Below are 15293 nucleotides of genomic sequence, written 5' to 3'. Positions count from 1 at the left end.
CACACAGAGCCGCCCGTGCCCTCGCCAGCTGGGCATGGGGACCTGGGCAGGCTCTGTCGCAGGCCGGCAGCTGGGGCTCCGTGGGGTCCGTGACCTGTCACACAGCTCCACCCCAGCTGGGGTAAAATTCAACACCAGCCTGTTCAAAGGAGCTCTCTCCCCCAGCCCCCCAGCCCCCCAGGGCTTTGATGTGTTGATGGTCCCTGCGAAGGTGCCACTTCACACCTCCGGCCTCAGCATAAAGCCTGGGGCTGCTGCGCTCTCCCCACACGCAGCCTGAGAAGCCCTGACGCCATGGCCAGCAGTCCTGCCCAGCTCCTAGCCCGGGATCTCCAGCTGCTCCCGAGCCAGGCCCTGCTGCAGGAGTGGGGCAGGGTCCAGCCCAACACGGAGGGGTACAGCAGCTGCTCCCCAACGCCCTCCACAGACTCCAGCGGCCTCTCACCCCTCTACCCCCTCTGCCCAGCTCCCCAGGAGCCCCGCAGCAGCTGCCCTGCAGCCCTGAGCCTGGTGCTGACGCCAAGACGCAGGGCTGGCCTGCGCCCAGCCTACGGGAGCAGGAAGGGCAGCCGGGGCAGGGCAGGCGGCGGGCAGAGGCAGAGCGCCAGCGAGCGGGAGAAGCTGCGCATGAGGAACCTGTCCAAGGCTCTCCACACCCTGCGACGCTACCTGCCCCCCTCGGTGGCACCGGCTGGCCAGAGCCTGACCAAGATCGAGACCCTGCGCCTCACCATCCGCTACATCTCCCACCTGTCGGAGCTGCTGGGGCTCAGCGAGGAGACGCTGGCCCAGAGGAGAGAGGGCCCACGCCGGCGCTGCCAGCTGTGCCCCGAGGGGCTGGGTTGCTGCCAGGCCAGGACCCCTGGCCTCCAGGCAGCATCTCCAGCCCCGTGGGAGGGGTTCCCCCCGGCCGCAGCGTCCTGGCTGTCGCCCACCTGCTGCCCTGCCGCGGGGACGCCCGCCGAGCCGCACGGGGCGCTCGGCACAGACACGGCCGCTTGGCTTTCGCTCCCTTACTGCCCTGCCGCGGGGACGCCCGCCGAGCCGCACGGGGCGCGAACCCTGGATGCGGGGCCAATGCTGCTGCCAGCTGAGTTTGCAGGCGCGGGCCTGTCCTCCCAGGTATGTTCACGCTCCGCCCCCTCGTCAGCCTAGGCTGCGTCCTCGGTTTACCTGCCAGAGGACGTGTTCGGTTCCCCAGATCTGGGGAACCCGCCTTCCGCCTGGCCTGGCGCTGTGACTGCTGCAGTTGGCAGGGCTCTGCCTGAGTGGCGTCCTCTGGGAACCAGGCACTCCCCACATTCCCGGCCGCTTGCAGTGGCCCGTGGGCCGGGACTGAGCGGAGGGCAGCATGCCCTGCCCGGGGAAGCGGGGGACAGCGGGGAAGGGTTTTCCAGGGCGGGTGCTGAGGCATGGGGAGCTGGGAGTTACATGCTCAGGGCTGCTCAGCCGATCAGCACAGCAGAGCCTGTGGGGGCTTGACACAGACCACCCCGCTTCCCTGGCCCTTGTGGGAGTCAGCTTCGGCTGACAGGGCAGCGCGAATGGCTCAGTGCCCTCGCTCCAGGGTCTCGCTGGCCCTGCCCTGCTTGCAGCCTGTCTGTGCCCTCCAGGGGCAGTTTGTGGGTCCCGCTCAGAGGGCCCCCCTCTCCGTCCGGATCCCGGAGTCAGCGCCCGGGGGTCTGGCCAGGGCTGTGGCTCCACTGATCCCTGTGCTCCTCTCTGCAGGATCTCTCCAGCGAGCTCCTCTCCCTCCTGGAGGCCCTGCTTCCCCAGGACTGATCTCCACTGCCCGGCCAGGGGTAGAAGCCTGAGAAGCAGCCAGTGGCAGAGCAAGTCCTCATGAGCCCGGCTGTAGAGGGCCACACGCACGGGAGGAATGAGAGGGACGCTGTTGCTGTCGCTGGCTGACGGACTCTGCCCTGGATCGTGTGCCCCCTTCTGAGGACAATGCCGCTGTGCATGGCCGTGCAGGCGTGGGGCACGCTGGGCACATGCAGGTCTGGGGCACGCTGGGGACGTGCAGGTCTGGGGCACGCTGGGGACGTGCAGGCCTGGAGCATGCTGGAGACGTGCAGGCGTGGGGCACGCTGGGGACGTGCAGGCCTGGGGCACGCTGGGGATGTGCAGGCGTGGAGCATGCTGGAGATGTGCAGGCGTGGGGCACATGCAGGGGTGGGAGGGTATTTATTGAGTTATTTCCAGGCCAGGGGACAATAGCTGAAGAGATCTGAAAGCTGATGTGATGCTGTGAATGAATAAACCTGTGTCTGTGACCTCCTGCCTCTTGCTGCCATGGCGTCCGGGGGAGCTGGGGGAGGGAAGGGGGAACCATTATGGATCAACAGGCATCTCTGCTTCGGCCTCCTAGCTAGAACTGGACCTGCTGCTTGGGAGGAGGCTGCCCTGCTGTTAGGGCACTAGTCTGGGAGCCCGGACTCCTGGGTTCTATTCGTGGCTTGGCCACAGAGCTCACGCCCCAGCGGTGGGCTCCATGATAAGCCCGTGGGTGGGTAGACATCGATTTGGTGTGGGGGCTTGTTGGGCAGCTCCCTTTGCCCACCCTCTGGGCCTCTGTTTCCCTCGGTCCCACTTGGGGAGGATGCTACACAAGCCCTTTGCCTGCAGGAGGGATTCTCCTGAGCTGTACGGGGGGAGGACCCAGCGTTTCCTTCCTCCCTCACATCCCTGTGACCCCATGGGACCACCACCATGCTGGGGCACCCCCAGGGCAGGGAAGGAGACTCGAACCAGCCAGTATGTGAGGTCCCTTGCCTGGCGCCCACGAGGAGCCGCTGCCTTAAGGAGCCATGGAGGCCACTGCCCCGGTTGTGGGGGGGGGGGGGGGATGGGGGATGGGCCCCTGCTCTCCTCTGCCCTCTCCTGCATGCACAGGCCTGGGAGAGCGCTGCACAGCCCCCAGAATCCCAGCTCTGCAAGGGGCGTGAGGCACCCCTGTGCGGTGGCTGTCCTGCCTTCCCCAGGGCTGGGTGCAGGCTAGTGCTAAGTGCCCCCAACACATGGCCTGGCTACTGGGGCTCATTAAAGATCACTTGGGGCTTAGCCCTGGGGTGGGTGAGCTCAGCCCGTGTCCTGCCCCTGTTCCTGTGTGGCTCATTTCACTTGGCCTCACTAGAGTCCACTGAATGCAGGATGCTTCTGAGCTTCCTGTTCTAACATGCTGTGTCATTTTGCTGCTGCATCCCACCCCAGAGGTGGCTGCATTTCCACAGGGGGTGAGTGATCCCAGTGTACGGGCTGGCAAGCCCTTTGCAATAGACGGTGCGGTGTTAGTTACACATGGTATCAATGGCGACTCTGTGATTCTGTGCCCAATTATCTCACAGCTCTGTCCCCCTGTAGGAAACTGGGTGTCGCAGGCCCAGCTTGCGGGAGTGGGGGGAACGACACAACAGAGAGGATCAGGATTCAGCCCCGGATAACTAGATGGAGATCCCTGTCACAGAGTCCCCGGGCGATGCTCTGGAACTGCTCCCTACGAAGCCAGGCAGGACTCTGGGGAAGTCTCCTCTCTGGGAGCAGCCTGTCTGCAGGACACACAGCTCACCCGGCTTCCACCTTCCTGGGTCTGACCTCGGAGCATTCAGCCTCCTCTGCACCTCCGTGCGCTTCCCCCAGCGAGTCCGCCCAGGCGGGATCCTGGGGAAGCCAGAGGGTCCTGCCCCCCAACTCCACAGTCAGACGGGACCCTCAGCCAGCCAGTAAAACAGAAGGTTTATTAGACGACAGGAACATGGTCTAACACAGAGCTTGTAGCTGCAGAGAACAGGATCCCCTCAGCCGGGTCCATTTTGGGGGGCAGTGAGCCAGACAACCACGTCTGCCCTTCACTCCATGTCCCAGCCAGCCCCAAACTGAAACTCCCTCCAGTCCCTCCTCCTCTGGGCTTTGTGCCTTTCCCAGGCCAGGAGGTCACCTGATTCCTTTGTTCTCTGACCCTTTAGCTCTCACCTTGCAGGGGGGAAGGGCCCCAGTCATCAGTGGCCAGGAGACAGAGTGTCGCCATTTATGTACCCTGGCCCTTTGCTCTGCAACAGTTACACCCCCTTATCCCACCACCTAGAGACTTAAGAAATGCCTAGGGGAAACTGAGGCACCCCTACAGTATTCAGAGGAAACTAAGAACAGTCCCACTTTGTCACAGTCCCATGACACCTGGACCCTGGGCAGAGCGGGGTCCCAGCTCAGAGCACTCTCCAATGCCCTGGTAAGGAAGGCGGGGCTCTGCCCGGTCGTAGGGAGGCTGGGCTCAGCTGCTGGGGCTTTGGCACATGTGTAAATGCAGCCAGGTGCAGGGTGTGAAACCTCCCAGCCCAGGAGGCAGCAGCCTGTGGGGGCTTGTGGGTGGGAATTGGGGAAAGTGGTCACAGCTGTTCCCTGGGGAGTCCCCGCCCCCGTCAGGCAGTGTGGCAACGGGCCTAAGGGGCTGGGCGGGTCCTAGCCCAGGGCTCTCGGCAGAGCTGTGTGGCCGCATTTCCCACCCCAATGCCCAGGGCCAGGACCTGTTGCTCTCTCCTGAGAGCTGAGACTTTCCCCATGACTCCAGGCATGAGGGGCATTGCGGGAGTGGTGGTGAGCACTGTGCTCAGGAATGGGGCGCTGGGGATGTGGGGCAGAGTGGGGCCTGTGTCCACGGGGGCTGGGATCCCTGCCAGCGCTGGCTCCTGACCCTGGCTCTCAGCATGGGGCCCGCTGTGGGGCGGCTCCGCTCCTGGTGTGTGGGGCCTGTCCTGGGCAGCTGGGAGAGCCCATTACAGGGATGTTGCTAATTGGGATTGACAGGGAGATGCTAATAGACCAGAGGAGGCTCCATCTCCTCCCCCCTCCCCAGGCTCTGGGGCAGGAGCTGGGCAGCTAATGAGCCCCACTTAGTTGTGAACTGACTTGCTAATAACATTAATTCCTTCTGCCAGAGGGACACGGCCTTTGAGATGCAAAACACCCCTGTTGTGCCCAGGCCTATCTCAGCATGGGCCACGCTGCCCCCCCCCCCAGTCCTGTGCTCCTCTGGGCACCATCGGTTCCCCCTTGGCCCCAGGTTAAATGGCCAGTAGCCCCGGGGTGCCAGCCTGCACCTCTCTCTGTGGCTGCAGTAGCCTGAGTCTTTGGGCACCCTCCATATGGGAACAGCCCTTCGCCACGGGCCGCTGGCCTGGAAGGGGCTGTGCAACGCACAGGGCCGCGGGCCATGGAGGTGGGGGTGGAATCTCACGGCGAGGTGGGGGCTCCAGGGCACTCAGCACCCCCAACAGATGGAGGGGCTGAGCCTCTGAGAGCCCCAGAACTGCACTCTGGAGCCAGCATGACGCTCGGTTTGTCTCAGAGGATCCTGGCTCTGCCCTGCTTGGTTCCCTGCTCTGCCACCTCAGGTCACCTGCGGAGACAAACAGCAGCCCCCTGTCTGGGCCTGTCTGGGCAAATCTCGGGACAGGGGCCACATGCTGCTCCGCTGAATGCGAGCGTGTGCGATCCCTGCACCCTGACGTGTCCAGGCAGTGCCATGATGCACGCGCAGAGCACATCCCCTGCCCGTGTGAGGTGAGCGTGTGACAGCACCATGCTCCCTGTGAGGTCGCACAGTCCATGGGGACTCAGCACCTCACTGTGTCCTGCGGAGACTCCTGCTGGCAGCTGGGCTGGGGGGTCGGGACCCACCGTGGGGTAGCTGGATTGTCCTTCCCCAGGCCTGTCCCGTGGTGCAGCCAGGCCAAGCGCATCAGCCACAGCAGCGGCTCAGACCTGGGTCCTGGTTGATTGAATCCAGTGTGACGAAGTGGAACTGTTCTTAATGTTTCCTCTGAATAGTGTGGGGGTGCCTCAGTTTCCCCTAGGCAGTTCTTAAGTATCTAGGGGGTGGGATAAGGGTGTATGATCATTGCAGAGCACTAGAGGGCAGGTGTGTGCAGGGGTCTGGACACAGAGAATGGCCGACACCCTGTTTCCTGGCCACTAATGGCCTGGGCCCTTCCCCCCTGCAAGGTGAGAGCTAAAGGGTTGGAGAACAAAGGAATCCAGTGGCCTCCTGGCCCGGGACAGGGACAAAGCCCAGAGGAGGAGGGGCTGGAGGGGGTTTTCAGTTTGGGGCTGGCTGGAGACCTGGAGTGAAGGGCAGACGTGGTTGTCTGGCTCACTGCCCCCCAAAATGGACCCAGCTGAGGGGTCCCGTTCTCTGCAGCTACAAGCTCTGTGTTAGACCATGTTCCTGTCGTCTAATAAACCTTCTGTGTTACTGGCTGGCTGAGAGTCCCGTCTGACTGCGGAGTTGCGGGGCAGGACCCTCTGGCTTCCCCAAGACCCCGGCTGGGCGGACTGGCTGTGAGAAGCGCACAGAGGGGCAGAGGATGCTGAATGCTCTGAGATCAGACCCAGGAAGGGGGAAGCTGTGTGAGCTGTGTGTCCTGCAGACAGGCTGCTCCCCGAGAGGAGACTCCCCCAGAGTCCTGCCTGGCTTCGTAGGGAGCAGTTCCAGAGCATCGCCTGGGGACGCCGTGACACCCGGGTCCAGACATCCGGCAGGCTGTCTGTGCTGGTGTCTGCCAGCTTTCCCCGGGGCTGGACATGTGCCCTGGCCGGCCACGGGGTGTCACTGGAGAGCTGTGTCTGAGGAGTGAGGCCCAGAGGCTGCAGGGCAGGTGCTTTGCCCGGGCCAGGCCTGCAGCACGGGGGCAGGCTGCTGCCAAGGGAGCACTGGGTGCAGAGTGGCCCCCTGCCCAGCACCGCTGCCTCCTATCAGGCAGGGACGTCCAGGCTTCCCAGGCTCAGGGGCGCCCCTTGCACCAGAGGGGAGTCGGAGGGCGCCGGTGGGCCCCGAGCCGATCTGTGAGTCTGGCAGCGATGGGGTGGATGTCCAGCCCCCCACCCTGCCAGCCTCTGGATGCCAAAGCATTGCTTTTGTGGGTCTAGCCCTGCACCACAGAGAGCTTAACAGACCAGCAACCACATCGGTTCAGTGGCTCCTGCTGAAAACGGCCAGGATGCGCTGTGGCCGCAGAGGTCATGCCAGGTCGCCAGGAGCTCCTGGGCTGCTCCACCCTAATGCCAGGTTGCACCAGCACCAGAGACAACCCTGGTGCTGCCGGCTGGGGAGACAGCCCAGCCAGAGGGGAATCCTGGGCACAGGGGAGACAGGCCTACAGCTCACCCCACAGCCCTAAGGACCTGGTGCACCCCAGCCAGGGTCCCCGGCTGTCCTGTCCACTTGGTCCCTGTGGGCAGGGTCTGTACCTGGCCCCTGGGCCCAACATCCCCAGACGTGGATCCAGCCCCTCATCTGCCCAGGGCTTTGGATGGAGGAGCTGCAGAGAGAGGCAAGCTGGGGTAGGGCTATTGTGCTTTGTGATGGGGCGCCAGACACCCCTCCACAGCGGAGACAGGCTGCTTGGCAGGGTTGTGTGCCCCATGCCTGCCCCACTGTCCAGCAAGGGAGGCTGTCCGGACAGACCACCGCACTCGCAGCAGCTCTTGGTGGGAGCACGTGTGTGAGAGCGTGGATGTGAGTGTGTGACCGGGCCTGTGATGCCGTGTTAGTGCACGTCTGACTGGGAGTGCGTGTGAATGAGTGTGTGTGTGTGGGTGTGACTGCATGTGACCCAGGGGTAGTGTGTGTGTGAGTGCGTGTGACCGTGTGTGTGGGTGCCACATGGGGGATGGGTGAGCAAAGCCTTTTAAACACAAGTTTATTCCATCAAGAAGCAACCTGAGCCGTCAAGGGCATCTCATCGACCAGCTGCGTCAGCGTCCAGCGAGTCCCGTGACGGGGGCAGGTGGCAGTGACAGCAGCTTCTCCCCCTCCCAGCCCTGGGACTGGTGGGACTGGAGCCCGAGTGGGGGCTGGCTGTCGGGGGGGCCCACCGGCTGGCTCACTGCCGCGGGGATGCAGTGCGACCCTAATGCCGAGGGAGGCTCCGGACACTGAGCAGGAACCAGCAGCACCAGCTCTGACCCACACAGAGCAGTGGGAGTTTGTGGCCGGAGGTGAGGAGGGGGGTGGGTGGCTTGGGGCCCTGCTCCTTGTCCTCTGCTGTCCCAGCTGGGAGGGATGCATGGGGCAGGGGAGGCTGGGCAGGCATCCCCTTGCCCAGGGGCCGGATGCGCCTGGGGGATGCGGATTGGTGCAGGCTGGGTGCGGGGGCTGCCCGGCCCCACAACCGCCTCAGCAGGTGTCTGGGTGGGACCGGCGGAGGGAGCATCTCCCACTGGTAGCGACAGCGTGGATCCTGTCAGGACGTCCACTCCCCGGGCATGATGGAGGGACGTCCCCTCCCTGGGTATTGCTGTGGACACGGCATGCACCTGTGTCCCAGAGAGTGTGGCACATGGCAAGGACGCTGACCTGGCATTAGAAAAGGTTCAGAAAAGGGCAACTAAAATGATTAAGGGTTTGGAACGGGTCCCATATGAGGAGAGATTAAAGAGGCTAGGACTTTTCAGCTTGGAAAAGAGGAGACTAAGAGGGGATGTGATAGAGGTCTATCAAATCATGAGTGGTGTGAAGAAAGTGAATAAGGAAAAGTTATTTACTTGTTCCCATAATATAAGAACTAGGGGCCACCAAATGAAATTAATGGGCAGCAGGCTTAAAACAAACAAAAGGAAGTTCTTCATTCAGCACAGAGTCAACCTGTGGAACTCCTTGCCTGAGGAGGTTGTGAAGGCTAGGACTATAACAGGGTTTAAAAGAGAACTGGATACATCCATGGAGGTTAAGTCCACTAATGGCTATTAGCCAGGATGGGTGAGGAATGGTGTCCCTAGCCTCTGTTTGCCAGAGGGCGGAGATGGATGGCAGGAGAGAGATCACTAGGTCCTTACCTGTTAGGTTCCCTCCCTCTGGGGCCCCTGGCGCTGGCCACTGTCGGCAGACAGGACACTGGGCTGGAGGGACCTTTGGCCGGACCCAGTCTGGCCGTTCTCATGTTCTTATGGCTCACAGACCCCTGGGACCACTCCGTGCCCGTTGCCAGCCTGGGGGTGGGGGAGGACTGGGAGCTCCCTGTGGGGGGAGGGGGCACCTGCCTTGCTCAGCACAGGCTGATTGCTGGTGACTCCACTACCCCCCCGGGCCAGCCTGGGCCCACTACTGAGAGCGGCCCTGGAGCAGAGACCGAATGGGGCGTTCCCTCTTTAAGGGAGCTGCTGGGGCCAGGGATGCTGTGGGAGCAGCTCTCTGGCCAAGGCAGGCCGGGGAGGTGAGGTGGGCTGTGTTCTGGAGGGTGGGACAGCTCCCGGCCCTCCCCTCGCTGGTGCCAGCTCCACCCTCCCCACTCCGATCGTTAGCTGGAGCCCATCACTGCGGCGTCTGGGCCGCACAGAACGGCAGGACCAGGGAAGTCGGTGAGAGTGGGGAGGGAGGAGAAGCTGTTCCTGGCCTTCCTCGGGGCCTGGTGGATCTTCAGGGAGAGCTTGCCTGCCAGCGTGTCCCCCCGGCTGAGCTCCCAGCCCCCTCCAGGTTCCACTCCCCAGCCGGGGCTCTCTGGAGGCTGCCAGGAAGTGCCCCCGGCTGGCGCTGGGTGCCAGCCACTCATAGGTCATTCAGGAGGCTGCTCCGAGAGGAGAAGCAGAGACACAAATAGCTGGCGGGGGCAGCACGGAGCCGGGCCAGGCCCACTGCCAGGCTGGGGCTGTTGGCTCCTGCCCTTGGCTGGGAGGCTGGTGTCCTATGGGGGAGCTGTCCAAGTGAGGGGTGTGGTGGGAGCCCCTGGGCCTGCAGCTCCCCCCATGCGGAGCTCAGCTGCCCCCTGGCCCAGGCCGACTGCACTGGTACGAGCGGGACCCCTTCATCCAGCTGCGCCAGGCTTCCCCGCCCTGCCGTGCCCAGGCCCTGCCAGGCTGTCTTGGCCCGGGGCTCAGCCCCATAAGGAGGTGCCCTGTGCAGTGCCAAGGATGCTGCCTGGAACCTGTGCCCATGGGCTGGGGGCTCTGCGTGGTGGGGAGTTGCCTCGGGGGTCACACTCCCCGGGAGTGGGTGCTGACGCTGTCTGTCTGTCTGTCTGTCCCAGCAGGGGGAAGCAGGCTGTGCCCCCCGTGTCTCTGTGATGAACGCCAGCCAGGGAGTGGGCCTGGGGCCCTCCAGCAGCCCCCCGCCCTCCGAGGGCAGCTGCGAGGGGGGCCCCTGGCCCAACAGGAGCGAGGGGGCTCTGCAGCTGCCCACCTTCTCCCCCGCCGCCAAGGCCCGCGTCATCCTCACCTTCGGGCTCCTCACCCTCTCGGCCGCTGGCAACCTGGCGGTGCTGTGGGCGGGCGCGGGCGGGCGGCGCGGGAAGCTCTCGCACGTCCGCCTGCTCCTGCTGCACCTGGCGGCGGCCGACCTGCTGCTCACCTGCGTGGTGATGCCGCTGGACGCCGTCTGGAACCTCACGGTGCAGTGGCGGGCGGGGGACCTGGCCTGCCGCCTCCTCATGTACCTCAAGCTGCTGGCCATGCACGCCTCGGCCTTCGTCACCGTGGTGATCAGCCTGGACCGCCAGGCCGCCATCCTGCGCCCGCTGGCCGCCGCCCAGGCCCGCAGGAGGAACCGCCGCATGCTGTATGCCGCCTGGCTGCTGAGTGCTGGGCTCTCCGTGCCGCAGGTACCGCCGGGCCTCCCCGCCCGCCGGGCCTCCCCGCCCGCCGGGCGCCCACCGGGCCTCCCACCCCCCGGATACCCGCCGGGCCTCCCACCCCCCGGATACCCGCCGGGCCTCCCACCCCCCGGATACCTGCCGGGCCTCCCCGCTCGCCGGGCCTCCCCGCCCGGCCTCCCCGCCCCCCGGGCCTCCCACGCCCCAGGTACCCGCCGGTCCTCCCACCCTGGGCACCCCCGGGCCCCACCCCCTGGATACCTGCCGGTCCTCCCACCCCACGGTCCTCCTCACCCGCTGGTCCTCACCCTGCGGATACCCCCTGCCCCTTCCCACCCCACAGATACTCGCCGGTCCCCGCCCCAGAGATACCCACTACCCCCTCACACTGTGGGTACACGCTGGTCCCCCACACCCACAGATAGCTGTTGCCCCCTTGCACTCCGGGTACCTGCCCCCTGCCCCTTCCCACCCCATAGATACTCACCAGTCCCTACCCCACTGATACCCACTGCCCCCTCACACCTCAGGTACACACCCCCTGTCCCTTCCTACCTCAAGTACCTGCCGGTCCCCACCCGCACATGCCTGCTGCCCCCTCCCACCCCAGGTACCCCATCCTCTTCTCCCACCGCAGATACCGCCCCGTTCTCCCCTTCCCCAGGTATCCATCCCATAGCCCCTGCTGTCCTAGCCCTGGGCTCCCACCCCAGTTCTGCCGAAGCCCCTCGTTACCCTCCTGCAGTCCCCTGAGCGGAGCAGAGTCTGCTGGGCCAGTTAGCAATGGGTGGGGATCTTGTGCCGTTAGCTGTGCGCAGAACGGGGGCCGCTGAGCTCTCCCAAACTCATCTCACATGGGAGGGCTCCTCGCACTGCACTGCTCCTCTCCCAGCAGGCTGAAAGGGGCCCCCAGGAGCCTGCCAGGGCTGTGAGTCAGGCTGCAGCAGTGTGAGCTGGGGGGTGGAGGGTGTGGGGGGAAGGGGTGGTATGCGGGGAGCTCTCTGGGGGCTCCCTCAAATGGCAAAGCCCAGCTAGTGCGGCACCCCCCTGTGTGGTATTCCCTGCAGTCGTCTCTCCGGAGCTGGGCTCAGATGGGCACGGCGGACGCCCCCATCTCCCTGCGGCTCAGCTCACACCACAGGACATGGGAGTGCTGGAATTGTCCCCTGATGTCCAGGTCCCCAGCAAGCTAGCTTGGCCCACAAACGTCTGTGGTTCCAAGCCCTGGCCCTCACCCGGGTGTTGGAGGGGTTGGGAGGGGCTGGCAAAGCCCTCTCCGTGTCTGGCTCTTGGCCCACGCCAGGGTCGACTCTCCTCTCTTTCGCTCTGTTTTGCTTCCAGCTGTTCCTGTTCCACACAGTCACCATCCGCTCCCCGCAGAACTTCACCCAGTGCACGACACAGGGCAGCTTCCCCCAGCGCTGGCATGAGACGGCCTACAACATGCTGGGCTTTGCCTGCCTCTTCCTCCTGCCGCTGCTCATCATGGTCTGCTGCTACGCCCGCATCCTGCTGGAGATCTCCCGGCGCATGGGCACCAGCCTCTGTGAGTGGGCTGGGGCTGGGAGGTGGGCCTGGGGACGCACGGGGCTGGGGTGGGGCTGTGGGGGCTGGGGAGAACCTGGTGATGGGGTGGGGCCATGAGGGGTCGGTGCATTGCAGGAGAAGACGGACTCCTTGGGCTGATACTCAGAGGGGCAGGGCAAGCCAGGCATCTCCTTCTGCCCTTGGGCTTCCCACGCTCCCAGATACAGATGGGGCTGGGGAGACGCTGGTGGGGCTGGGGTGGGCCTTGAGGCGGCTCTGGCTCATGCTGAGGGTTGGACCGGTCCTGAGTTCCAGAATCAGGCCCAAGGTCCCTGCCCCGAGGCTCGTCCGTGGGGCCAGGTTACCCAGAGAGCTGGTTGCCCCTGTGTGGAGTGCTGCAGCCAGCCTGGCCCTGGGGCTCACATCTGGGCCCTCACCCTTCGGATGGCCGCTCCTCTCCGGAGACGCCACCGACTAGCAGCGAAGCCCATGGACCTGGCACGCTGAGCGGCGTGGGGCCGCGGGAGGCAGCCTGGGCCCTGGGGTGCGCTAGCGCCCCCATGGCTAGCGTGGTGTGGGGGTGGCTGCCCCCTGCCCTGACAGCCCTGTTCCCTGTCGCGCTAGTCTCCTCCAAGGAGGTGCCCCTGCGCCGCTCCACCAACAACATCCCGCGGGCACGGCTGCGCGTGCTGAAACTGAGCGTGGTCATCGTCAGCTCCTTCATCGCCTGCTGGACACCCTACTACCTGCTGGGCCTCTGGCACTGGTTCTGCCCCCGTGCCATGGCGGAGACGGTCTCGCAGTCCCTCACCCACCTCCTCTTCATCTTCGGCCTCCTCAACCCCTGCCTGGACCCCCTCACCTACGGCCTCTTCACCATCCCCTTCCGCAGGGGGCCGGGGCACTGCTGCCGGGGGGGGCACAGAGCAGGGCCTGAGCCCTGTTCCCCGGCAACTGGATCCTCCCGCTGCTCCGCCACCTCCTCGCATGCCAAGCGGGGCGCCATGGCCACCCGGGCACACGAGACGCCCGGGGCCCAGAGCCACCTGGGCAATGGGACCGGCAGCGTCGACAGCAGCTGCCCGTGAGGCCAGGGCCTGGATGGGCCGGGCTAGTGGGCTCTGCCCTTGTGCCCAGCTCAGCCTGGGGCCATGAGGGGTCGGTGCATTGCAGGAGAAAACGGACCCCTTGGGCTGATACTCAGAGGGGAAGGGCAAGCCAGGCATCTCCTTCTGCCCTTGGGCTTCCCACGCTCCCAACACCCCACCGAACATCATGAATGGTGGAGCCCAAATCCACGCGGCTGGGGGAGGAGCATGGGGGGCACTGGGAGGGCAGGGGCAGGCGGTGACAGCAGCCGGGCCCTCTCCAGGGTCTCTCGCTCCCTAGGATGGGGGATAGGGAGCGAGGCTGGACACAATCAGCAGTGTGGGCCAGGAGCCCTGCAGGCTAGGAGGAGGCCATGTGGGAAGTCTCCCTTCTGAGGTTATTTGGGGCTGACGGTGCTGGCTCCGCTGGGCCCCTGGAGTGGGTGGGCTGCCCTGCTCCCTGGCCTGGCTGCGCCCTGGTTCCCGGCTGGGCCGGTCTCTCTGCTCTGGCCCCGGGGGTGCTGGCTGCACACAAGTGGGGCCGTGCAGGGCACCAGGGAGGGTGAATCACGGAGCGCGTGGCAGGAGTGAGGCTCCCACCGGAATTCACCAGCCAACCGGCAGCGTTAGTGTCAGGTGCAGGGTGTGGGGCAGAGAGCCAGCCCCACTCCTGCCAAGCCAGTCTCAGTGTGCAGAGGGGGCAGGACAGGGCGCATGTGGGCATGTGCCCCAGATGGCAGAAGCTTCTGTGGTGGAAAGTCCCATGTTGTCCTCCCAGCTGCCCCCTCCTTTTGTGTCTCTGCTCCAACCCAGGAGCATCAGCTGGCCCCATCCCCACTGCTTTGGTGCAGCATCCCCAGCTTTGCCAACTCCCCTCAATCCTGACCCGCAGCCCCCCACTATCCCAGCCGTGAGCTCCCCTCCACAGCTCTGCGGTGCCCCTCAATCCTGACCCGCAGCCCCTGCTACCCCACCCCTGGGCACCCCCACTCCGCTGTCAGCGCCCCTCAATCCATCCCGCAGCCCCCCGCTACCCCTCCCCTGGGCACCCCCACACCTCTGCCGGCGCCCCTCAATCCATCCCGCAGCCCCCCGCTACCCCACCCCTGGGCACCCCCACACCTCTGCCGGCGCCCCTCAATCCATCCCACAGCTCCCCACTACCCCAACCCTGGGCACCCCCACACCTCTGCCGGCGCCCCTCAATCCATCCTGCAGCCCCCCGCTATCCCAACCCCGGGCTCCCCCACACCTCTGCCGGTGCCCCTCAATCTATCCCGCAGCCCCCCGCTACCCCAACCCTGGGCACCCCCACAGCTCTGCCAGCGCCCCTCAATCAGAGGGGATGCATGGGGGGCATGCAAGGTCATGTGCCCCCCAGATTTGCTGCTTGGCTTGTACTGAGCATGCTCACACAGACTGAGTGGTGGGTTGCCCTCACTCTGCCCCCCCCCCCACTACCGGCAGGCATGGGTCGTCTCTGCCAATCCTGACTCACAGCCCCCACTTTATCCCAGACCTGGGCTGCCTCCCACAGCTCTGCGGTGCCCCTCAGTCCTGACCCGCAGCCCTCCTGTAATTCCAGAGCTGGAGAGTTCGATTCCTTCCTCTCCCAAACTTCTTTGAAAGGTGGATTTGGCTCCTCTTATGCCATAAATATTCATAATGGGAGTTTTGACTGACAATTGCCCTGCCTTAAAAGAAAGTGGGGCTTAGGGGCTGGGGTCGTACCTCCCCACTAGGGTTGCCAGGCATCTAGTTTTGTCCAGAATGCTTGGTCAAAAAGGGACCCTGGGTGGAGCTGACCGGGCTGTTAAAAGTCCGGTTGGTGGCACAGCGGGGCTCCTGGAAGCAGTGGTATGTCCCCTCTCCAGCTCTTGCGTATTGGGGCAGCCAGGGGCCTCTGCACACTGTCTCTGCCCCAAGTGCCAACTCTGCAGCTCCCACTGGCCTGGAAGTCCGGCCCATGGGTGTCGTGGCGGCAGCACCTGTGGACTGGCCACGTAGGAGCCGGAGGAGGGACATGCTGCCGCGTCTGGGAGCTGCCTGAGGTAAGCGCTGCCTGGAGCCCCCTCCTGCACCCCAAATCACTTATCCC

General features: G+C 65.0%; 1 protein-coding gene across 1 annotated transcript; it reads left to right on the top strand.

Annotated features, from left to right (window-relative positions):
• Positions 1-294: 294 nt before the first annotated feature.
• Positions 295-13195, top strand: LOC140895202 (uncharacterized). The gene is made up of 4 exons (XM_073304659.2): positions 295-1122; positions 10020-10589; positions 11922-12126; positions 12732-13195. The coding sequence occupies exons 1-4, from the start codon at positions 295-297 to the stop codon at positions 13193-13195; spliced, it is 2067 nt and encodes a 688-aa protein (XP_073160760.2).
• The last annotated feature ends 2098 nt before the right edge of the window (positions 13196-15293 follow it).

This window comes from Lepidochelys kempii, chromosome 10 (genome assembly GCF_965140285.1).
Source record: "Lepidochelys kempii isolate rLepKem1 chromosome 10, rLepKem1.hap1, whole genome shotgun sequence".
Lineage (NCBI taxonomy): Eukaryota > Metazoa > Chordata > Testudines > Cheloniidae > Lepidochelys > Lepidochelys kempii.
Note: the sequence above shows the minus strand (reverse complement) of the source record. Positions and strands in the feature narration are given on the sequence as shown.